General features: G+C 39.5%; 2 protein-coding genes across 3 annotated transcripts; both read right to left on the bottom strand.

Moving 5' to 3' along the window:
- Positions 1-400: 400 nt before the first annotated feature.
- LOC122831551 (proline-rich transmembrane protein 1-like) lies at positions 401-5,802 on the bottom strand. 2 transcript variants are annotated; one of them, XR_006370711.1, is made up of 2 exons: positions 3,463-3,521; positions 401-1,063 (listed from the first exon to the last, which is right to left on the bottom strand). XR_006370711.1 is itself a non-coding variant. In XM_044117836.1 (2 exons), exons 1-2 carry the CDS (start codon positions 5,796-5,798, stop codon positions 914-916), a joined length of 351 nt encoding a protein of 116 aa, XP_043973771.1. In that variant the 5' UTR covers positions 5,799-5,802; the 3' UTR covers positions 401-913. The 2 variants fall into 2 exon arrangements, 1 of the variants encoding a protein (XP_043973771.1); XM_044117836.1 differs by lacking the exon at positions 3,463-3,521 and adding an exon at positions 5,598-5,802.
- Positions 5,803-11,957: 6,155 nt separating this feature from the next.
- LOC122831547 (proline-rich transmembrane protein 1-like) lies at positions 11,958-19,269 on the bottom strand. The gene is made up of 4 exons (XM_044117825.1): positions 19,153-19,269; positions 15,858-16,028; positions 14,142-14,354; positions 11,958-12,287 (listed from the first exon to the last, which is right to left on the bottom strand). The coding sequence occupies exons 2-4, from the start codon at positions 15,963-15,965 to the stop codon at positions 12,141-12,143; spliced, it is 468 nt and encodes a 155-aa protein (XP_043973760.1). The 5' UTR covers positions 15,966-16,028; positions 19,153-19,269; the 3' UTR covers positions 11,958-12,140.
- Between the last annotated feature and the right edge of the window lie 10 nt (positions 19,270-19,279).

Here is a 19,279-nt window from a genome sequence, read left to right as displayed (position 1 = left end):
AAACTTAATTTATTTGTTGACTCTTGTATTTTAGCAAGAGATTTATATTGGTTGGTTCACTGGGGAGTCATCACTAGTTTGAAAAGCTGAGCACTTTTAAATGTGTCCACCAGAGGGGGCCACGACCTGATAAATGCCCAACCTCCATTAGACAACTTTAATACGTGAAACCGAATGGATGGATGGGTGGATGGATGGATGGATGGATGGATGGATGGGTGGATGGATGGATGGATGGATGGATGGGTGGATGGATGGATGGATGGATGGGTGGGTGGATGGATGGATGGGTGGGTGGATATGAACTCATATTCTTTAACTTACAAACTGATACAGACCAAGCAAGCACATAAATAAGTAGTTTTTGTTTTATTTACTTTTCATACTTGTAACTATTTAATCATTTAAGACTTCATATAGAATATGTAATATTAAATTAACACATAAACAAAAACATCTTCATTCACTTAGTCAAAAGTTATTAAGAGAAATGCAAATGATCACTCTCATTATCTGATAAGAATTTTACACAAAACTAAGAGATCATATTAAGTGATTGATAGAATTTCCTTTTTTTATGAGAAACATATGTAACATATTACAGTGTGTATTGCATTCAATTTGAGTCACAAAAGGTTTGTCATAGATGCTACTTTGGCTAAAATAATGATAAAATAATAAGAAACAACTGCATAATTCTGACGAGAATGAAAACAGAGGAACAATTATCATTGACTGTGGAGACAAAAATTAGAAACATGTCGAACATGTTAAATTAATAAGTTGCTGCATCTTCGTCAGTGAGATGGATAACTTTTTAGCAGCAGACAGATTTTGATGACACTTGGCCGATTGTCTGCGCACCTGATTCAGACTGACAAAAGAGAGGAGAAAGTGTGAGATGAACAGCTTATCATTTCAACACTACTAACACAACAACAAGAACTATGATCAAGACATAAGATCCAATCCCAATTCCGAGAGCCCCGTGGCTCATTATCCGGGCCCGCCTGCTGGTCTGTTTTGCTTTCTGTCTGTCACCGGCGGCATTGGCATCACGAGTCTGAGGAGCAGAGAAAGCAAAGAAAGGAAAACAAGACATGGTCACATCTACTCTCTAGAACCTTTTGTTACGGAGGACCTGGGCACAATGGGGTTTGGGCTCTATCCGACAGAGGACCCGGGTATTTTATGGCTCTGGCTATCTGGATTACGGAAAACAAAGTCCAGATCCAGACTTTACAACTCAACTGTGTTTATCAGAACTTTGTCCTCTGATGAGGAATAAAGGCTGAATCATATTTCCTGTAGCCATCACATCTCATTCTCACATTGGGGTACAATATATGTTCATTAATGATACACATGCTTTTAATATTTCCCAGGAAATATGTATGTGTCTTGTAAAATAATCTGCACGCCTTGAACTTCATCCACGTCATTCAACATTAAAATCAGTAACTACACTGTCTTTTGTTGGGACTGTGTGTGCAAGAGCAGCACAAAGAGGGGCAAACGTGTGACAAAGACAAACAGATTTCAGAACATATGAAGTGTGGCACATTTCTTTCAGTTTCCCATTTGCTGTTATATCCCTGAATAAAATTCAGCTCAAAGATTTTCTTTTTGAAATCATACAATAATCAAATAGGATGCCATCACCAAAAACCATTTTAGTTATTTATTAATTAAAATTTTTCCAAGTTGTCTGAGCTTAACTGGATTTGTAACTTAGCAGACTCTGACCCAAAAAAAAATGCTTATCATTTTTATTTAATTCTGAATCTTCAGGGCTCTTTTGATGTCTTTCTACATTACCTCAGTTCACTAAACTTTCTTGTGAACAAATGTGCTCAGTGACTTGTCGCTATCTAAACCACTGGTAAATTAAGCTATTGTCTAGTCTTCAGCAAATTAGAGCTCTGTGATCAAGGTTTGATCAATATGTAAACTTCAACATGTTACTCAACATGTTACTCATATTTCATGGTTCTTTGGCACTTTAGAGAAGTCTTTTAAAAAAACCCCACAAAGGCAAGTTAAACTGAGGCTTAGCTGTAAGCTTCAGTGAGTTTACAACTACCAGTAGCTCTTCAATGCACACTATATGCACAATAAACATGTGAGTTTATGCTTTTTTTATTTCACCAAGATTAAATTAGCCTTGTAAAAACCAACGCCTTGTCCTATGCTAGTTGCTCCATTCAAAGGCTTTGGGCTATGTTGAAATTTTACACAATGCATCACTTGTCCATGACTTTGGTAATGCACCAGTCTGAGGCTAAAAGGCTCAAACAAGCATCCTTCACTGCAAAGACAGAGGAGAGCCGAGCCAAACGAGGCGGCTGCTAATGTTAATTCAGTCTTTGGACTGAACATTGCATAGTTTTAGCAATGGGAGCTTTTATTCTGCTCCCATTGCTAAAACTACAGGCAGACTGCAAATCTAAAACAGCGAATAAAATTGATCTCATCGTGTATAACTTCTCTTTCTGTTCGCTGACTGGCCCCGTAGAAAATCATTACCAATAAATAAAAAGCGGCCAACTCAGTCAAGTGAATGTTAAGTGACTATTATGTAACACCACCAAGGCGTTAAGAAAATTAAAACTGATTAATTGACAGACCAATAAATGTCAAAACCTAAAAGTGCCAAAAAATGTCCGATCTACATACATATTGATGCAAGTTCAAACCAACCAATTTGTTGAGTTTATGGCGTAGGCCAGTGGTCCCCAACCACCGGGCTGTGGACTGTTATTGCGCCACATCCCCCCCCCTTCTTCTCTCTCTACTCACTCACTCTCTACTTCCTCTTCTGAGAGGGGAGATGTGGTACCAGCTCTCCATCTAACGGGTTAATCGAGTTTCCTAAATCTGCTGAGATTTACCCTGTCCAGAACTGAAGTAAACTCTGTTTAAGCTGGCATCGAGAAACGATTCGCCTGGTTTCTGACGACCTCCATCCAGGTGTCCCACCCTTCTTCCCCCTGTGAATTAGCCAGACTGAGCAGCCTGCAGCCAACTAGTTTCACAGAGCACACCTGTTAACGGTCGCTCGTTCTCTTTTATTACAATTTGCTCTTGTTACTGAACCAGGTAGGTTTTAGTGACTCGGGCGAGTCCCAAGGATGATGTTTTAAATTTGGGCTATCAGGAACCAATAAACATTTTCCACCTCTTCCTCTCCAGAATCGAACATCATAGCTATTTTACAACCATCAAAGAACTTTAAGGTGACTCATTAATCGAATGTCCACAACATCTTTTAGATTTTCTTTATGCTAAATATTTTATTAGTAAGGCAATTTTGCAAGGGTCAGTACAGCTTAATTCAGTAGCAGAAATAATCAAATAAGAAAAATCAATCATCTAGTCTATCTTTCCCTAATGCTGACACTGAGAACTAAAAAGGGAACCTTTGAGAGAGACGGACAGAGTTTGGCTTTTCGAACCCCAGACCTGGCCTGATGATGAAGGAGGTGTTGCAGCAGTAGGAGGATGTTGGTCGCGAAGGCAGGGATCTCTGTAGGCCTGATGAGCTTTCTTCTCCTCATGGATGGTGAGGTCACACAGGACTTGGGTGCTGGCAGGAAGGAAGACATCAGTTCTTCTTCTTTGTCTTTGTTCTTTGTCTTTGCCTTTGTCTTTACCTTGGTCTTCATCTTCGTCTTTGGGGTCTGAACCCAGCTGATGAGAGAAGTGCAATTTGAAGCCACATGTTGCGGGGCAGACGGGTTGGTCCCCATGAACAGGACAGTCTTCGGCTCTGTGGCCCCGGCTCTTCTTCAGCTGCAGAGTTCTTTGTCCATCTCGATCTTGACTCGAAGCTGCCTGGAGGATCCAACCAAAGTTTCCTCTTTTGCACCCACCTTTTATAGGGTTCATCCACCCTTTTGGTTCATTTGCATTGGCTAGCACTGTTGCTGTGCTTATTTCATTGGCTACCTGCTTGGACAGATGATCTCATCTCCATCACTGTCTTAGAGACATTGTGTCCTGATGTCTGTGCTAATGTCTCAGGTTGCTTAACAACCTGTTTCCAAATAAGGCGTTGACCATCTCTGCTCTCCTGTTAGTTCCCCCTTTTCCCTTAACCTTTCACCTACTATCTACCTCCAACACATCAGTGATCTTTAATTGCAGTTACACCTTTTACACCATTTCACGTTCAGAGTAAAAATCACATTTATAACTTCTTTTACTTCTCTGATTTATCATTCGTTTATAATGTTATGATAACCATAATTTATCAGTTACTCTTATTATAATCTTAATGTGAGTTATTACAAATGTTTTCTGTAAAGAAACCAAGAATAATCCATGATTCTTATTATTTGATATCAAAGTTACAGTTACTTGTTTTACTTGTAAGAGTTCCCACTAATGCAAGTGTAAGTGTAAGTATTATTACAAGTAAACCAATATTAATATAAGTATTTTACTTTGAATCTTATCCAATTACTCACAATGTTTAGATTTCTTTCTTTAAAACTTTCATGCTTTGAGATAAGTAATAGTCTGAACTATTTTTATAAATCTGCAGGCTGGAAACTTACTTCCTCTTTTTCCAGGAAACCTGCTCTTCCTGTTTCATGACTCTCTCTGTCTTGACTATGATTTCTTATGATTAAATAGAAAAAAGTAGAATTAAAGCAAAGTTTGCAGGAGACAGAAACAACACACACAACCAAATTGATTTTATTGACATTTAAGTCTAATGTTGGGTCTAGATTTTACTTGAGTAATTAATTTTAAAGATAACTTTATTTATTTTTACTGTTAAACTAAAATCTCCAGCATGGGGAAGTGGGATGATCTCGGATTTTCTTGACAGGACCGGTACCAGTCCGAGGACCAATTGGTACCGGGCCGCGCAAGAAATAATTAAATATGTCAGTTCTATGTATTGAGTCTGGAGGAGCTTTTATTTTGAAAATCCTAAACCGGATGCTGTCGGTTACGTTTTGGCGTCAACGTGCAGCAGAATGAGTAATAAACAACGGCATCGGTCTCGATCCTTACAATGCTCACCCCACAAAAGGTTGGGGACCACTGGCATAGGCATTTCAGGACATGATCCTGGAGGTAGCTGAGATACGAGCTTTGGGAAAGCCATTGAAGGCTGTCATCTTGCTTTAGAACTTCCAAAGCCAGATATGATTTGTGTCTGGAATAATTAAAGTGTTGGAAAACCCGACCGTGTTCAAGATTTGCTATCTAGTTGTTGATTTGGCATGAAGTTAGAGACTGTAAAGGTTGTCCATCATCTTCATAATTGCCCTCACTTAGTACAATGTACCAATCCTAAATATAATAATGAATAGAAATGAGAAGCTCTTCTGAATTTAAGAATTTTTTTTTATCATTTGTATTTGACTAATCCGTCCCCACTAGGGAGAAGGGTGTAAGAAGATGGATGGATGGATAGATGACTGGATGGATATTTGACAAAAAAAAATATACAACGTTTCTATCTCATTTGCTGCTGAGAAAGTTGTTCCATAGATACCACAGGTCCTTCAGCTGACTGACTTGCGGGTGAAACTTTAATTTAAAAGAAGAAAGTAGACCAAGTATGAGATAGATGTACTTACTGCAATGGCGTTAATAAAGGCAACGATTCCCATTGGCAGGCAGCAGCAAAGCATGGTGAAGATGGAGTAGCCAAAGTAGTCGTTAACAGGGCCTGATTCTTGATTTGCCACTGCTGGCTCCACAGTGAAGATGCCTGGCTTTTCTGGTTGCTCTGGGTCCCTAGAGAAAGGCTTCTGCTGATTTGGCTGCTGGTTAGTCATCCCATAAGGCTGCTGGTTGGGTTGCTGATTGGGTTGCTGGTTAGTCATCCCATAAGGCTGCTGGTTGGGTTGCTGGTTAAACCTTCCATAAGGCTGCTGGTTGGGTTGCTGATTGGGTTGCTGGTTAGTCATCCCATAAGGCTGCTGGTTGGGTTGCTGGTTGGGTTGCTGGTTAAACCTTCCATAAGGCTGCTGGTTGGGTTGCTGGTTGGGTTGCTGGTTCGACATCCCATAAGGCTGCTGGTTGGGTTGCTGGTTAAACCTTCCATAAGGCTGCTGGTTGGGTTGCTGATTGGGTTGCTGGTTTGACATTCCATAAGGCTGCTGGTTGGGTTGCTGATTGGGTTGCTGGTTTGACATCCCATAAGGCTGCTGGTTGAACTGCTTGTTAGACATCCCATAAGGCTGCTGGTTGGGTTGCTGGTTCGACATCCCATAAGGCTGCTGGTTGGGTTGCTGATTGGGTTGCTGGTTTGACATCCCATAAGGCTGCTGGTTGAACTGCTTGTTAGACATCCCCTAAGGCTGCTGGTTGGGTTGCTGGTTCGACATCCCATAAGGCTGCTGGTTGGGTTGCTGATTGGGTTGCTGGTTTGACATCCCATAAGGCTGCTGGTTGAACTGCTTGTTAGACATCCCGTAAGGCTTCTGGTTGGGTTGCTGGTTGGGTTGCTGGTTCGACATCCCATAAGGCTGCTTGTTCGACTGCTGAAAAGATTGCCTGAATGGCGGCTGGGGTTGAAAAGGCCCCCCGTAAGGCTCCTGGTCAGGCTCTCGGTTAGACATTTCATAAGACTGCTGATTTGGCTGCTTGTTGGACATCCCATAAGGCTGCTGGTTAGGCTGCTGGTCAAAACCTGAGCCATATTGCTGTGTAGGTACATAACCCTGAAAAATACCAACATGAAATACACCTTAATCTCTTTTTGAGATAATTCCTCACCTGGAAGAAAAGGTAGAAGAACAACGCATATGCATCTTTGGGATGCATAAGTGAAGACTCTGTAAGACAGACTTGAATAAGTAATACATGAACAGAATAAGTAAGCACAAAATTTAGAGATTAATGTTAGTAAAAATTTAGCGAGTTAGTCAAAATTTAGAGACCAGTCAGAGGGACAAAGCCAGTAAAGTCCCTCAAGATCTCGGGACAAACCTTTATAGGGCACTGCACAAAACATATTTTCCAATGTAAACATGTTATGACATTCACAGGTCTCAGGTTCACAAGACAGGTCCTCAGGTTGGGTGCGTTTCTGAGACATAAAGATACATCGTGTTTTCAGGCACTACTGTGAGTTGGTTCCGATGGTGGGAGAGGATGCTTGTCAGACCTGGCAGGCCCAGGTGTACTTTAAAGGTCTGCTGGGAACATTGGGCAGAGCTGAGACAGAACTTTAACTCCCAACTCTGGAAGAACTTCTGACATGGTCTTGGGAGGGGGGCTTATTGGAGCTGTGACCACAAGGTTGTCTTTGTCTGTAATGGCCACAACCCTTGAACCTATTGATGTGATGTTGAGGTATGCTGTCAGGCTGAAAAGGACTCCTATTGGGGCTTTTGATCTGTGGGATGCCGGAGCAGATGATGGATGCTGTCAGGACAAGCAGCATGCAGGTTGGGTGATCACTGAGGCAAAAACCTGGAGGTGGGACTAGTTTGGAAAGACCACGGAGAACAATTTTCACACGGCTTTGAGGTGATTGTGGTTCACCATCCAGTGTTTCAGGAGAGGAATGCAGTACACCACCAACACTGTTTATAGTGGGGATGGTGTGCTGCTGACCTCAACTTAGGATGTTGTGGGTCAGTGGGTAGAATACTTTGAAGACATCCTCAATTCCAGCAGTATGTCTTGCATTTGGAAAGCAAAGCCCAGGGATTTTGGGTCAGGCTCTCCAATCTCTAGTGCTGAGGTCAGTGGTAAGGCTCCTTGGGTAGATGAGATTTGCCCAGAGTTCCTCAAGGGCCTGGATGTTATGGGGTTGTGCTGGCTTATAAGACTCTACAATTTTGGATGGACATTGGGGGGCAGTTCCCCTGGATTGGCAGACTGAGGTGGTGATCCTCCTATTCACAAAAGGAAACTGTAGAATGTGTCTCAACTACAGAGGGATCACATTCTTAAGCCTTCCTGGTAAAGTCTATTCAGGGTTTCTGAAGAGGAGGATTGGTCAGATAGTCGAACCTCAGATTCAGGAAAAGCAGTGTGGCTTACATCCGACCTGCTGTACACCCTTAGCCGGTTCCCAGAAGGTGCGTAGGAGTTTGCCCAACCAGTCTACATGAGCTTTGAGGACTTGAAGAAGGCATTTGACCATGTCTCTCGGAGAGTCCCATGGAAATATCGAGCACCAGGCCCATTGACATGGACTGTTAGATCCCTGTTTGACCAACATCAGAGTTTGGCCCTCATTGTCGGCAATAAGTCATGTTTGCAAATGACTTATGCCAATGGTGAGCGTTGGACTCGACCAAAGTTGTCCATTGTCACTGGTTCGGTTCATAACGCTTCTGGAGGGCAGAGGAAGGCATTCTGGAGGATACCGTGGATTTTGAAAAAGGTGTAGCTTTGTGGTAATAGGATATTTTTCAAATTAAAAAGTGCAATTTACAAACCCTGTAAAAACTTTGCAGGGTTCAATATTTTTACACAGCAGCATATTCTGTTGGGATAGTACGGATAACGCTTACTATTTTTGTCTTTATTGATATTTATGTCCCAACAGATTATGTGAGTCCAAACTGAAGGGACTAAAATACTGATAACAGTGTGGACTTCTCAATACATGTTATGAGATTGCAATAAAGGTTGGCCTTCACATGATAATCTATCATGCTATCAGTGATTTACAGCTGTAAGAAAATAATACCGGTAAAGGCTCTCGGACTGACACAGATTTACTACTTTAACACAGAAGCAGCTGTAGAGGTTTCTACCTACTGTGAGGTGAGAGGGAAGAGAAAATCTGTAAAAACTTTAAAAGTATCTTATGAGTGGTGATCACTTAACATCACCCACAGAATAATAACACATTGTTGATAAATCAAGGAATTATTGAGTTTCTAGGCTAAGCAAATAACCCGTCTTTTAGGATTTCAGTGTTTTAATTTATAAAATTCTAATGTTATTTTTCTCCAACTTTTCCTTTGTCTCAAATTTTTCCTTTGTCTCAAATCAAATCATCTGCATCATTGGGAGGGAAAACGGGTAGACTTATTATACTGCGGTATATAGATGGACTCTGATGGTTACCTGTGGCTGTGCTGACGGGAAGCCGCTGTCCTGGTAAGGTGGTGGAGAAGAAGACCGCATCATGGAGGGATTCTCACCGCTCCATCTCAAAGGACTTCTCATTGGCTTGTTGTAATCCATGATGTGGCTGTGAAGAATCAAACAACTTCCTCCCTCCTAGTTCTTTACAGCTGTGCTGCTAGGCTGGGAGTGTAGAAGAGCAGCATCGGGAATTATCTTTATCTACAGGTTTATGACGACAATGGGTAGTGGGAATGACCGGGTTCTTGTACTGACTTTCACACAGAAGGCAGAGCAGTCTAGTCTGTGTTTTATCACATAACAGACAAAAGTTCAAAAAAATTTTGGAGGAAAATAAAACAAGCAACCTTCAGACCTATTATTAATTTTAAGAAGGGAAATTAGTCATTTTTAGATTGTTTTCAAATGGCAAAAAGCCAAGGTTAGGAACACAATCCTTTGATCTTAAAGAGGATAATATTATCCTTAAGACGTAACGCCAACTCCAGCATGCTGGTCACAGCAAAAAGAGAAACGCCATTAACAAGTTTTTCTGAAATGTGAATTTATTTAACACAAACTTAATCTAAAAGTAAGGTTTCTAATATGAATTGTGAAAGTCAGTGAAATCACCACCATCAGGTGTGCTTCAGCGGATGATGTAAATGTTGGATGGTCCGGTCAAAACAATCTAGAGAGCATTTAAAACAGCTCCATATCTGTGCAGGAGATGCTGACAGGACAGGTTAGTTGACAGTCAGGATTTAAATAACTGAGGGCTTTACCAGGTTCTCTGCTGTCCTTAATCAGTAATCAGTGTATCAAAGGAAAGGTAAATGCCATTAAAATCTTTTCATAGCAATTCATTCATTTCTATTGAGCTCTTTCATGTATTCTCTTGACTGCATACTTTGGTATATAAACTGTTAATTTAGGAGATCTTGTGTCCGTTCTGTTTGTTAGTTGTCTCTCCTCAGCACCTTCATTTTATTGCTCCTTTTTAGTGATGGTGAGACGATGGTTTATGAAACTATGAACACTTTAGAACCATTATGTTAAAAAAAATGGTTCACTGCTGAAAATGTCATTTATTTTGCCCGAGGGTGACACCTGCTGGCAGAGTGTTTCCTGTTATCGTATGTGGATCGGTTGTCTATCTAGAATGATTTTAGATCAATCTTAACACGACACTAAATCCTTCTAATAATGGAACCTCTCAGTACGAATTTGTTTCATTTTTATTGTTTTTTTTTTTTTGTTCCTTAGATTTCAATTTGGAAACTCATTTTCCCACTTATTCATGTGAAGTCACAGGGTGCTGACCCTCCACCTTCTTCACATCAGACAAAAATGGTGTCAGATGTTTGTGCTACATTTGTGCTGCGTTTGTGCAGCAAAAACCTTTGTGTCGCTATCATTTTAAAGACGTCAATAAATGTTTCCAGAGGTCATCAACCAGCCCCCTCCACCTCCTCCTTCTGCAAATCAGACAGAATTGGTGTCAATCAACTTAACTATGTTTGTGTTGCTTTGATATTAATAAAAGTTTAAAGTTCAAAAGGTCAACAAGGCCCCTCACTTTTGCAAAAATCAAAATTACCTTTAAAATTTCATTGATCTATGGTTGGATGGATGGATGGATGGATGGATGGATGGATGGATGGATGGATGGATGGATGGATGGATGGATGGATGGATGGATGGATGGATGGATGGGGAATAAAGTTGGAAAATATCGATTTTACCAACTTTAACTTCCTGTAATTGTTTAACCTACAAACTGATCCTTGCAAAGAAAAACACAGAATTATCCGGGTACTTGTTTTATTTCTTCCATACGTCATAAACATTCAATCATTTAAGAACAAAAATAAACTAACACTCATAAAAAAATAGAATATCTTGATTAACTTTAGCTAAATGTTAAGAGTAATGATAATCAGTATTTACACAGAACTAAGCAGGTCGTATCACATTATTGAAAAGATTAGCATTTTATGGAGAGTCATGTTTACTTTAATCAAGTGTGCATTATGCTCAGTTAAAGTAAAGTCAACTCTAATTTATTTCTATGGCCCATTTCAGCAATAAAGCTCTTGAGTGATTTACACCATAAAAACGCATCAACCAATTAGGAAACAAGTAATAAACATTGTACTTTGTCAAATGCCACCATATAAGTCAAGAATAATCATAGTCAGTCAAATATGCATCAACTTTGTTAATCAGTGTTCCAGTTATTTATCAAATTAAACTCTAAACAGGTGGGATTTTAGTCTTGATCTAAAGGATCTCAGTGTTTCAGCATCTTTTCAGTTTACTGGACGTTTGTTCTAGATTTGTGGTGCATAGAAGCTGAATGCTGCCTCTCCACTGTTTGGTTCTGGTTCTTGGGATTGCAGAGAAGAACCAGAACCAGAACCAGAAGAACTGAGTGGTCTGGAAGGTTCATGCAACAGAAGCAGATCTTTAATGTATTTTAACGCTAAGCTGTTCTGTGATTTATAAATTAACAACAGTATTTCTTCTTCTTCTTCTTTTTCCTGGTTTAAGTGAGAACACGACTCACTAAAAGGTTTTGTGACTTTGTCATTAAAGTCACAAAACGTTTTTCAGAAACGTCACTATGGCTGAAATAATAATAATAATAATAATAATAATAATAATAATAATAATAATAATAATAATAATAATAATAATAATAATAATAATAATAATAATAATAATAATAATAATAACTATATAATAATTATATTGTTATAATAATAATAATAATAATAATAATAATAATAATAATAATAATAATAACTATATAATAATTATTATTATTATTATTATTATTATTATTATTATTATTATTATTATTATTATTATTATAAAACATTTGCAGAATCCCAATTTTAAAGAAAACATCACTGATTGTGATTGACTTTGGAGACTGAAGATAGAAACACTGAAACAGATTGAAGTCATAAGTGGAAAAATCTTCAATCAGATGACTTTTAGCTGCCAGTCAGATTTAATGGCCAGATGCCTTCCTACGTCTGTCTGATGCAGACAGAGAAAAGCACGAGAGATATAGTTTATTATGCTACAAACAGAAAAAGAATCAAAGCAAACGAGATGGAAAAAACTGCAATCCCAGTTGCCAGAGCTGAGTGGTTCATCATGAGGGCCAATCTGCTGCTCTGCTCTGCCATCCTCCTTTCACCTCTGGCAACAGCGTTGCGAGTCTGAGGAAAGCAAAGGAAACAAAACAGGACATGGTTTCATCTACTCTCTAGAACAGGGGGTTAAACTCATTTTTGTTTTGGGCCAAATCAAGATCATGAATGTTCTTAAAGGGCCGGTCATCCCAGAATGTACTAATACCCATTGACAATTTATTAAAAAATAAATCAATATCGGTCTCTGCATTTTACTAATTAAAATTGAACATCATTTCAAGTTGTTCAGTCCCTTCACGACTTTGCGAATGTGATTTTTTAAATTTTTTTAGCAAATAAAATCACTGATTTTGTGGGACTAATTTAGAAATAGTTTCAAAGGATTTTGCAATATTTGCGTTTATGTATGACGTTGATGGTGACTTTGTTTATTGTCATATCGATCACAGACAAACTAGTAACTTAACATCAAATAAGGCTGAGGCAGGGGTGTCGCAAAAGTTCAAAATACAGGTAGGACTTTGTGGTCAGTTCAACCCAATATTTCTGACCATTTTAGCCAAAAATTTGCAATACACTCACAGTTATGAATTAGCGGGTAAAAAACGTGGGAATCTGTTGATTTTATGTGAAATTCTGATGTAATTTAGCATCTGGAGTCTCAAGGGCCACACAAAAATCTATGGCGGCCTTAAGTTTGACACATGTGCACTAGAACCTCTTGGTCCTGAGGACGTGGACCTGTCTGACATGGGATTTGGGTATTTAATGGCTCTGACTATCTGGATTATGGAAAATAAATCCTGCCAAGTGACGTTAAACTCATCTGAGTGCGTCAGAACTTTGTCAAATTCATTTTAAGTAAAATTTTTATGGAAATGGTCATAAATTAGCATTTTTCTGTTCTTATTTGTGTTTAATATTAATTTTAATGGTATTTCTACATTTTCTATCGCAGTGAAAATTTATTTAAACTGCCTTGTGTGCAAATGTTGTGCTCAATGATTCGTGATTCTCTAAACGCTGGTGCAATAAACTATTGTGTGGCCTTCAGGAAGGTAGCTATAATCAAGGTAAACTCCAGCATTAAGTAGCCAACTCTTTTTATCTTTTCTGAAAACTTGGTTTTCAGAAAATTGAAACAGATTGATTGACAAACCAACAATGATCCGAACAAAATCCCAATAAATGTGCCGTCAATGCCGAAACAATTTGAAACCAACCAGAGCAGAAGGCTATATTTACTCTGCATTCACCCATCAACCATTGTGAAACACCTTGTGAATTGTTAAGGGTCCAATTTGTCTTCAACGGCTACAAGGCTCAGAGTTGGTGTCTCAAAAGCTCAACTCCAGTCCAGAGTTGAAGAGAGAGGCACAATTTATGTGCTGATGACGTAATTTATTATCACCTGGACGGTAACCTGTTCCTGGATTTGTCAGGTTATAGTCTTGCCACTTCCTTTTACCAAAGTGTGACACTTTGGGTCAGTTATTTAAAGTTGAACCCGAATGGCTGCTCCGACAGGATAGTGATCCCAAACTCATAACACAGAAAGATTAAGTACAAATATTAGCCTATGTCTTTAAGGATTAGAGAAAATCCTGAATTTATTAAATGTATAAACCCAGTTGATGTTTTCAGAATATCCTACCAGTCCACATTTAAAATGTAATTAAAATGCAGCAATGAAAGCAAAATGAACATTACTTTCATTCCTGTGACGACTGCAGAAAGAAGTCTGGCAGGACCATTTCTTCATCCCAGATTTTTTGAAAGTCCAGGCACAACGTCTATTCTGGCTTGTTTTGGACTGGGGATCTGACAGATACCACACATTCTTCGGCTGACCTGTGTGTGGGTCACGCTCTCTGACGCCTAATAAGAAGGCTGACGAAATACGAGTTAAGATATACTTACTGCTATGGAGCTGGCAAGAGCAACTATTCCCAGTGGGAAGAAGCAGCAGACCATGGTGAAGATGGAGTAGCCAAAGTAGTCGTTAACGGGGCTTTCTGGCATTGCTGACTCCAGGCTTGGATGCTGCTGGCCAATGGAGAAAGGCTGCTGCATGTGGTGCTGATTCAGCTGCTGGTCAATGCTACTGACATACTGCTGTGAAAACCCGTAACCCTGAAGGAAAGCAACGTAAAATACATCTTAATCTGTCTAAGATGACTCTTCCACAAAGGAGCAGAGGTAAAAGATTGAACCTTCAAGGCAAATGTTCAGTTTTTTTTGTTAGTTTTTGCTCCTTTACACGTGTTTTAATTCACCTTCGCCAGTTTTATTTGTCTTCAAAGTAAGGGTTTATGTCAGTGGCGTACATCTGAGGAGGCTGAAGTCATACAACTGGAGCTGAATGGATGGTTTAAAAATAAAAAAATAAAAACAGTTCTGTACCTTTACAACCCTGATACAGAATCAGAATTCAGCATTTTTACACAACAGGTCAGTCAGACGGGATGGTACGGTTAAAATCCAAAATACGCTCCGTTTTCTTAATATACATTTCACTGCAGATCATTTGATGTATTTTAGAATGTCTCTTTGTTTTGAATCATGTTAATCTTGTAGATCAGACCTGAAACACACACAGTTAACTCACTGTTGAGTCTGAGTGGTTCATGTTGTTTTAGACTGAAGGAGAGCAGAAAAACTGTAAAAAAACAAAACAAAACAAACTGCAGCGGTATGTTTGACTCCACACTCAGCGTAATGAAGCTTTGATGAGTTGACCTACTTGATTGGATGAATATCTGGAATAAATTGACATAGACACTGATAACAGTGTGAGGCTAGATATGTTCAATAAAAGTTGACTTTTACGTGACACTGTGGTAGTAATGCCAGTGAGTGCTTTACGACTAAAGCAGTTTACGAAATAAAAAAATTTAAAACATGTGTCTAAGGGATCTGAAACCTTAGAGAAAATCTGGCTGCATTTGTCGTTTAGAGAAAGTGAATGTTGTGGCTCAGAGACTAGAGAAAAAACTGTTAAAAACTGTGAAAATATCGTATGATCACTAAATACAAACTGATAGAGCCCTGGCCTAAACAAATATCCAATTTTACAGGATTTTAGTGTTTCAGGTTATGGGATTATGTTTAACGTTATTTTCTTGTGCTGCCTGTCCTTGTTACCACATGTACTCATTTAATGAGCACTGTCATTATGGCTTCCTGTAATTCTAATAAAAATTATACAGGCCGGTCAAAAGTCCAGGCTCTGCTCTGGTTCAGTTCTCACTGAACTATCGAGGCAGAAAACAAGTAAAAAAAGCTGAAATTTAATATTAATTTAATTTGCCTGCTTCACCAGGCAATTTATGTGGTTAACATGGTTCATACAGATTACATCCCTGAAGATGTCATGGAATATTTTATGAAGTAGGCATTAAATAAGACATATTCCCGATTAAACCTAATTATTATGAATTCAGCTGCAGAAAGCCAAAGCAGATTACAGCAGAAACAATCCGGCGAAATGCAAGAAAACAGAAAAGTCATTCTCTTTGTCTCTAATGTTATTTTTCTCCAGCTTGCCTTTGTCTCAGATCTGTTCAGCTACATTGTCGGGAGAGAAAACGGGTCAGATTATTAGACTGAGGTGTGTTGTTGGATGCTGGTGGCTACCTGAGGCTGTGCTGAGTACGGAGGGGGATGCAAGGAGATGTCCTGGTAGGATGGGGGAGCGGACGGCTGGTTGGTGGAAGGAGTTCCCATCGACTTGCTGTAATCCATGGTGCAGCTGTAAGGAGTGAGACAACTTCTTCCCTCCTGGTTCTCTGCAGCTGTGGTGCTGGACTGGGAGAGTCGGATCAGAAATGAGCCTTATCTTCAGGTTTATGACGGCAGAGATGTAATAGACATGACATGGTGTGTGCTTTTCATACCCAAAAGCACAGCAGCATTTGTAGCATGTCACAAAAGTAAGTACAGCCCTCACATTTCTGCAGATATTTAAGAACATCTTTTCATGGGAGAACTCTGACAAAATGACACTTTGACACAATGAAAAACAGTTTCTGTGTGCAGCTTATATGACAGTGTAAATTTATTCCTCCCTCTAAAGGACTCTATTTACACCCATTGATGCCTAAACAAAAGTGTGTACACCTGTTAGAGGCTACACCGTAAATGTCCAAATTGAGCACTGCTTGTCATTTTTCCTCCAACATGTTTTACTAGGTCTTATGTGTGCATTAGGAGCAGGTGTGCTAGATGTTGTAGTACAGCTCTCACACGCTCTCATACTGGTCACTGAAAGTCCCAACATGGCACCTCATGGCAAAGAACTCTCTGAGGATCTTAAAAGACAAATCGTTCCGCTACGTGAAGATGGCCAAGGCTACAAGAGGATTGGTAACACCCGGGAACCGAGCTGCAGCACAGTGGCCAATATCCTCCAGCTTTCTAAAAGAGGAGGGTCAAACTCAAAGCGGACGTCGCGTTGGTCGCTCAAAGAAGCTCAGTGCTCGTGCTCAGTGTCACATTAAAAGTGCTGCCTTTGAAAGATAGGAGCAGGAGTTCTGTCAGCATTGTTGCAGAGATTGAAGAGGTGGAGGGTCAGCCTGTCGGTGCTCAGACCAAACACTACATCAAATAAGTCTGCATGGCCGTCACCCTGGAGGGATGTGTCTTCTGAAGTCTGGACACAAGAAAGCCCGCAAACAGTTTGCCAAAGACATGTCAACAAAGGACATGAGTTATTGGAACCATGATTAATTTGTTTGGCTCAGATGGTGTAAAGCATGTGTGGCAGCTGTCAGGTGAGGAGTACAAATATAAGTATGTGATGCCAACAGTCAGGCATGTCGGTGGGAATGCCATGGTGTGGGGCTGCATGAGCGCAGCAGGTGTTGGGGAGTTCAGTTTCATGACCTTCAATATGTGCTGTGAAATACTGAAGCAGAGCCTGACCCCCTCCCTCTGGAAACTGGATCACAGGGCATGATAACGACCCCAAACACACCACAGCTTTATTGAAGAGGCTGAGGGTTGAAGGTGATGGACTGCATGTCTTCAGAACTGGAGCCAATAGAACATCTTTAGGGCATCTTCAAGCAGATGGTTGGTACCAGTGACGTGCGGTGAGGTTCATAGCTGGTGAGGCACTGACGTCATCAGAATCAGATTTGCAAATAGATGCATAGATTGACAGCAGTTTACAGGTTATGTTTCACTTCTGCATCCTTACACATACAAACTGTAGCTCACAAAACACACATATTATCTCCTGCTTCGATTGAAAGTCCACTTGAGAAAACTTTTTTAGTGTTGTAATGTTGACATGGATGGCTATCCATGTCGAAAGTCGGGATAAGCGAGAGGAAAAAAATCACTATCTCTATTATAATCTATCGCTGCACTTGACTTGCTTCCCGAATCGTTTAGCCTAGCTCGCTGTCACTTACTCGGCAGTTGAGGAGTGAACAAGACGAACGTCTGGGATCTTGAAGGCAAGAGAACTGCCTGCCTCACCTCGAACCTGTTCTCTGCCGTTTATAATCGCTCATTACACGAAACACGTTACACAAACACAGTTGGTGACAAAAAGCACTGTACATTATATACATAAGCTAAATTATTGGAAATAAGTTCACATATTAAATTAGTTTAAACCATTTTATTGACGCCGTACAGCAACATGCTCTCTCCGCTTAGCAGCCAGCGCAGAGCCAGGGGTTGCGCAATCCAAGGTGAGGCAGAGCTCGCTGCTGCCTCACCGGCATCGCTTCCAAGCATTTGAATGGGAAAATAAGAAAATTCAGCGATTTTGAACAAATAAAAATCGAAATTGGTGAAGCTACATGAAAAATAAATATTTTTTAGTACAAACCACCGGATGAATATAACAATTTAAATTACTTTATGATTATATATTTTCTTTCTTTCCATGATGGCTGGTGAGGCACTGCCTCACCTGCCTCCCCTGACCGCACGTCACTGGTTGGTACCAAGTCTTGACTATCCACCAGCTCTGTGATGTCATCATGGAGGAGTGGAAAAGCATTCCCGTGGCAACCGGTGAGCTCCAGTGAACTCTCCTGGTAACAGGCGAGTCAAAGTAGTTTTGTTAAATAATGCTGGCCACACAAAATATTGACACCTGGAGCTTTCACTAAGGGGTGTACTCACTTTTGTTTAGACATTAATTAACACTTTTGTGAGTCACTGTATATATATGAGATATTCAAATATTGTCTTGTGCACAAGTTGTGCATAAGGCTGACATGACACTGTCATAAACATGAAGGAGTCTTCATGAATGTTTACGACTGTTTCATTAAGTGTCATTCTCTGAATAATTGCACTTTAGTGCAAAGTTGACCATTTAAATTGACCTTTAATACAAGTTTTAATGAAACTTTGCATTAAAAGTGCCGTTATACCAAACAATGCAAAGTTGAAATTTTTAATGCAACTTTTCAGGTGTTATGTCATGCTTATGTGCATCATGGCAGTCTTATGCACACCCCTTCAAAGTGTTGCCACATATATATATATATATATATATATATATATATATATATATATATATATATATATATATATATATATATATATATATTTATCTAGATATATCTTTCTAGATATATCTAAATATATATATCTATATATATAATATAATTTATGCTGCCTTGCTGAATGAAGAAACTTTTTATTTTGTATTCATATGCATTCTACTTTATAAATCCAGTTTCTTTTTTTTTTCGTTTCTTTGGAAAGACGTGAGAACTTCTTGGAATTAGCAAAACAATGACTTGAGCCCACTCTGCAGTAAAATGAGGTAATTAAATGTGTTCTCCCGTTGAAACTAGTAATAATTATGATAGTCAAAATGACAAGTTTGATATCGAATCAATTATTTCATTTAAGTTGTACACCACTTTTAACGTGTTGTGGTTTATAGATATTATAAACTTACTTGATTGGCTCCCTCTTGTGGTTATTATGTGCTCTGCAGAATCCAACCTTGCATTACAGCTTTCTTGAGTTTAATTCATTTCTGTTATGTCACACGCAGCATCGCTGCACACAAACAAAAGAAAGAT

Source organism: Gambusia affinis, linkage group LG05 (assembly GCF_019740435.1).
Source record: "Gambusia affinis linkage group LG05, SWU_Gaff_1.0, whole genome shotgun sequence".
Lineage (NCBI taxonomy): Eukaryota > Metazoa > Chordata > Actinopteri > Cyprinodontiformes > Poeciliidae > Gambusia > Gambusia affinis.
This window is presented reverse-complemented; position numbering and strand designations above follow the sequence as displayed.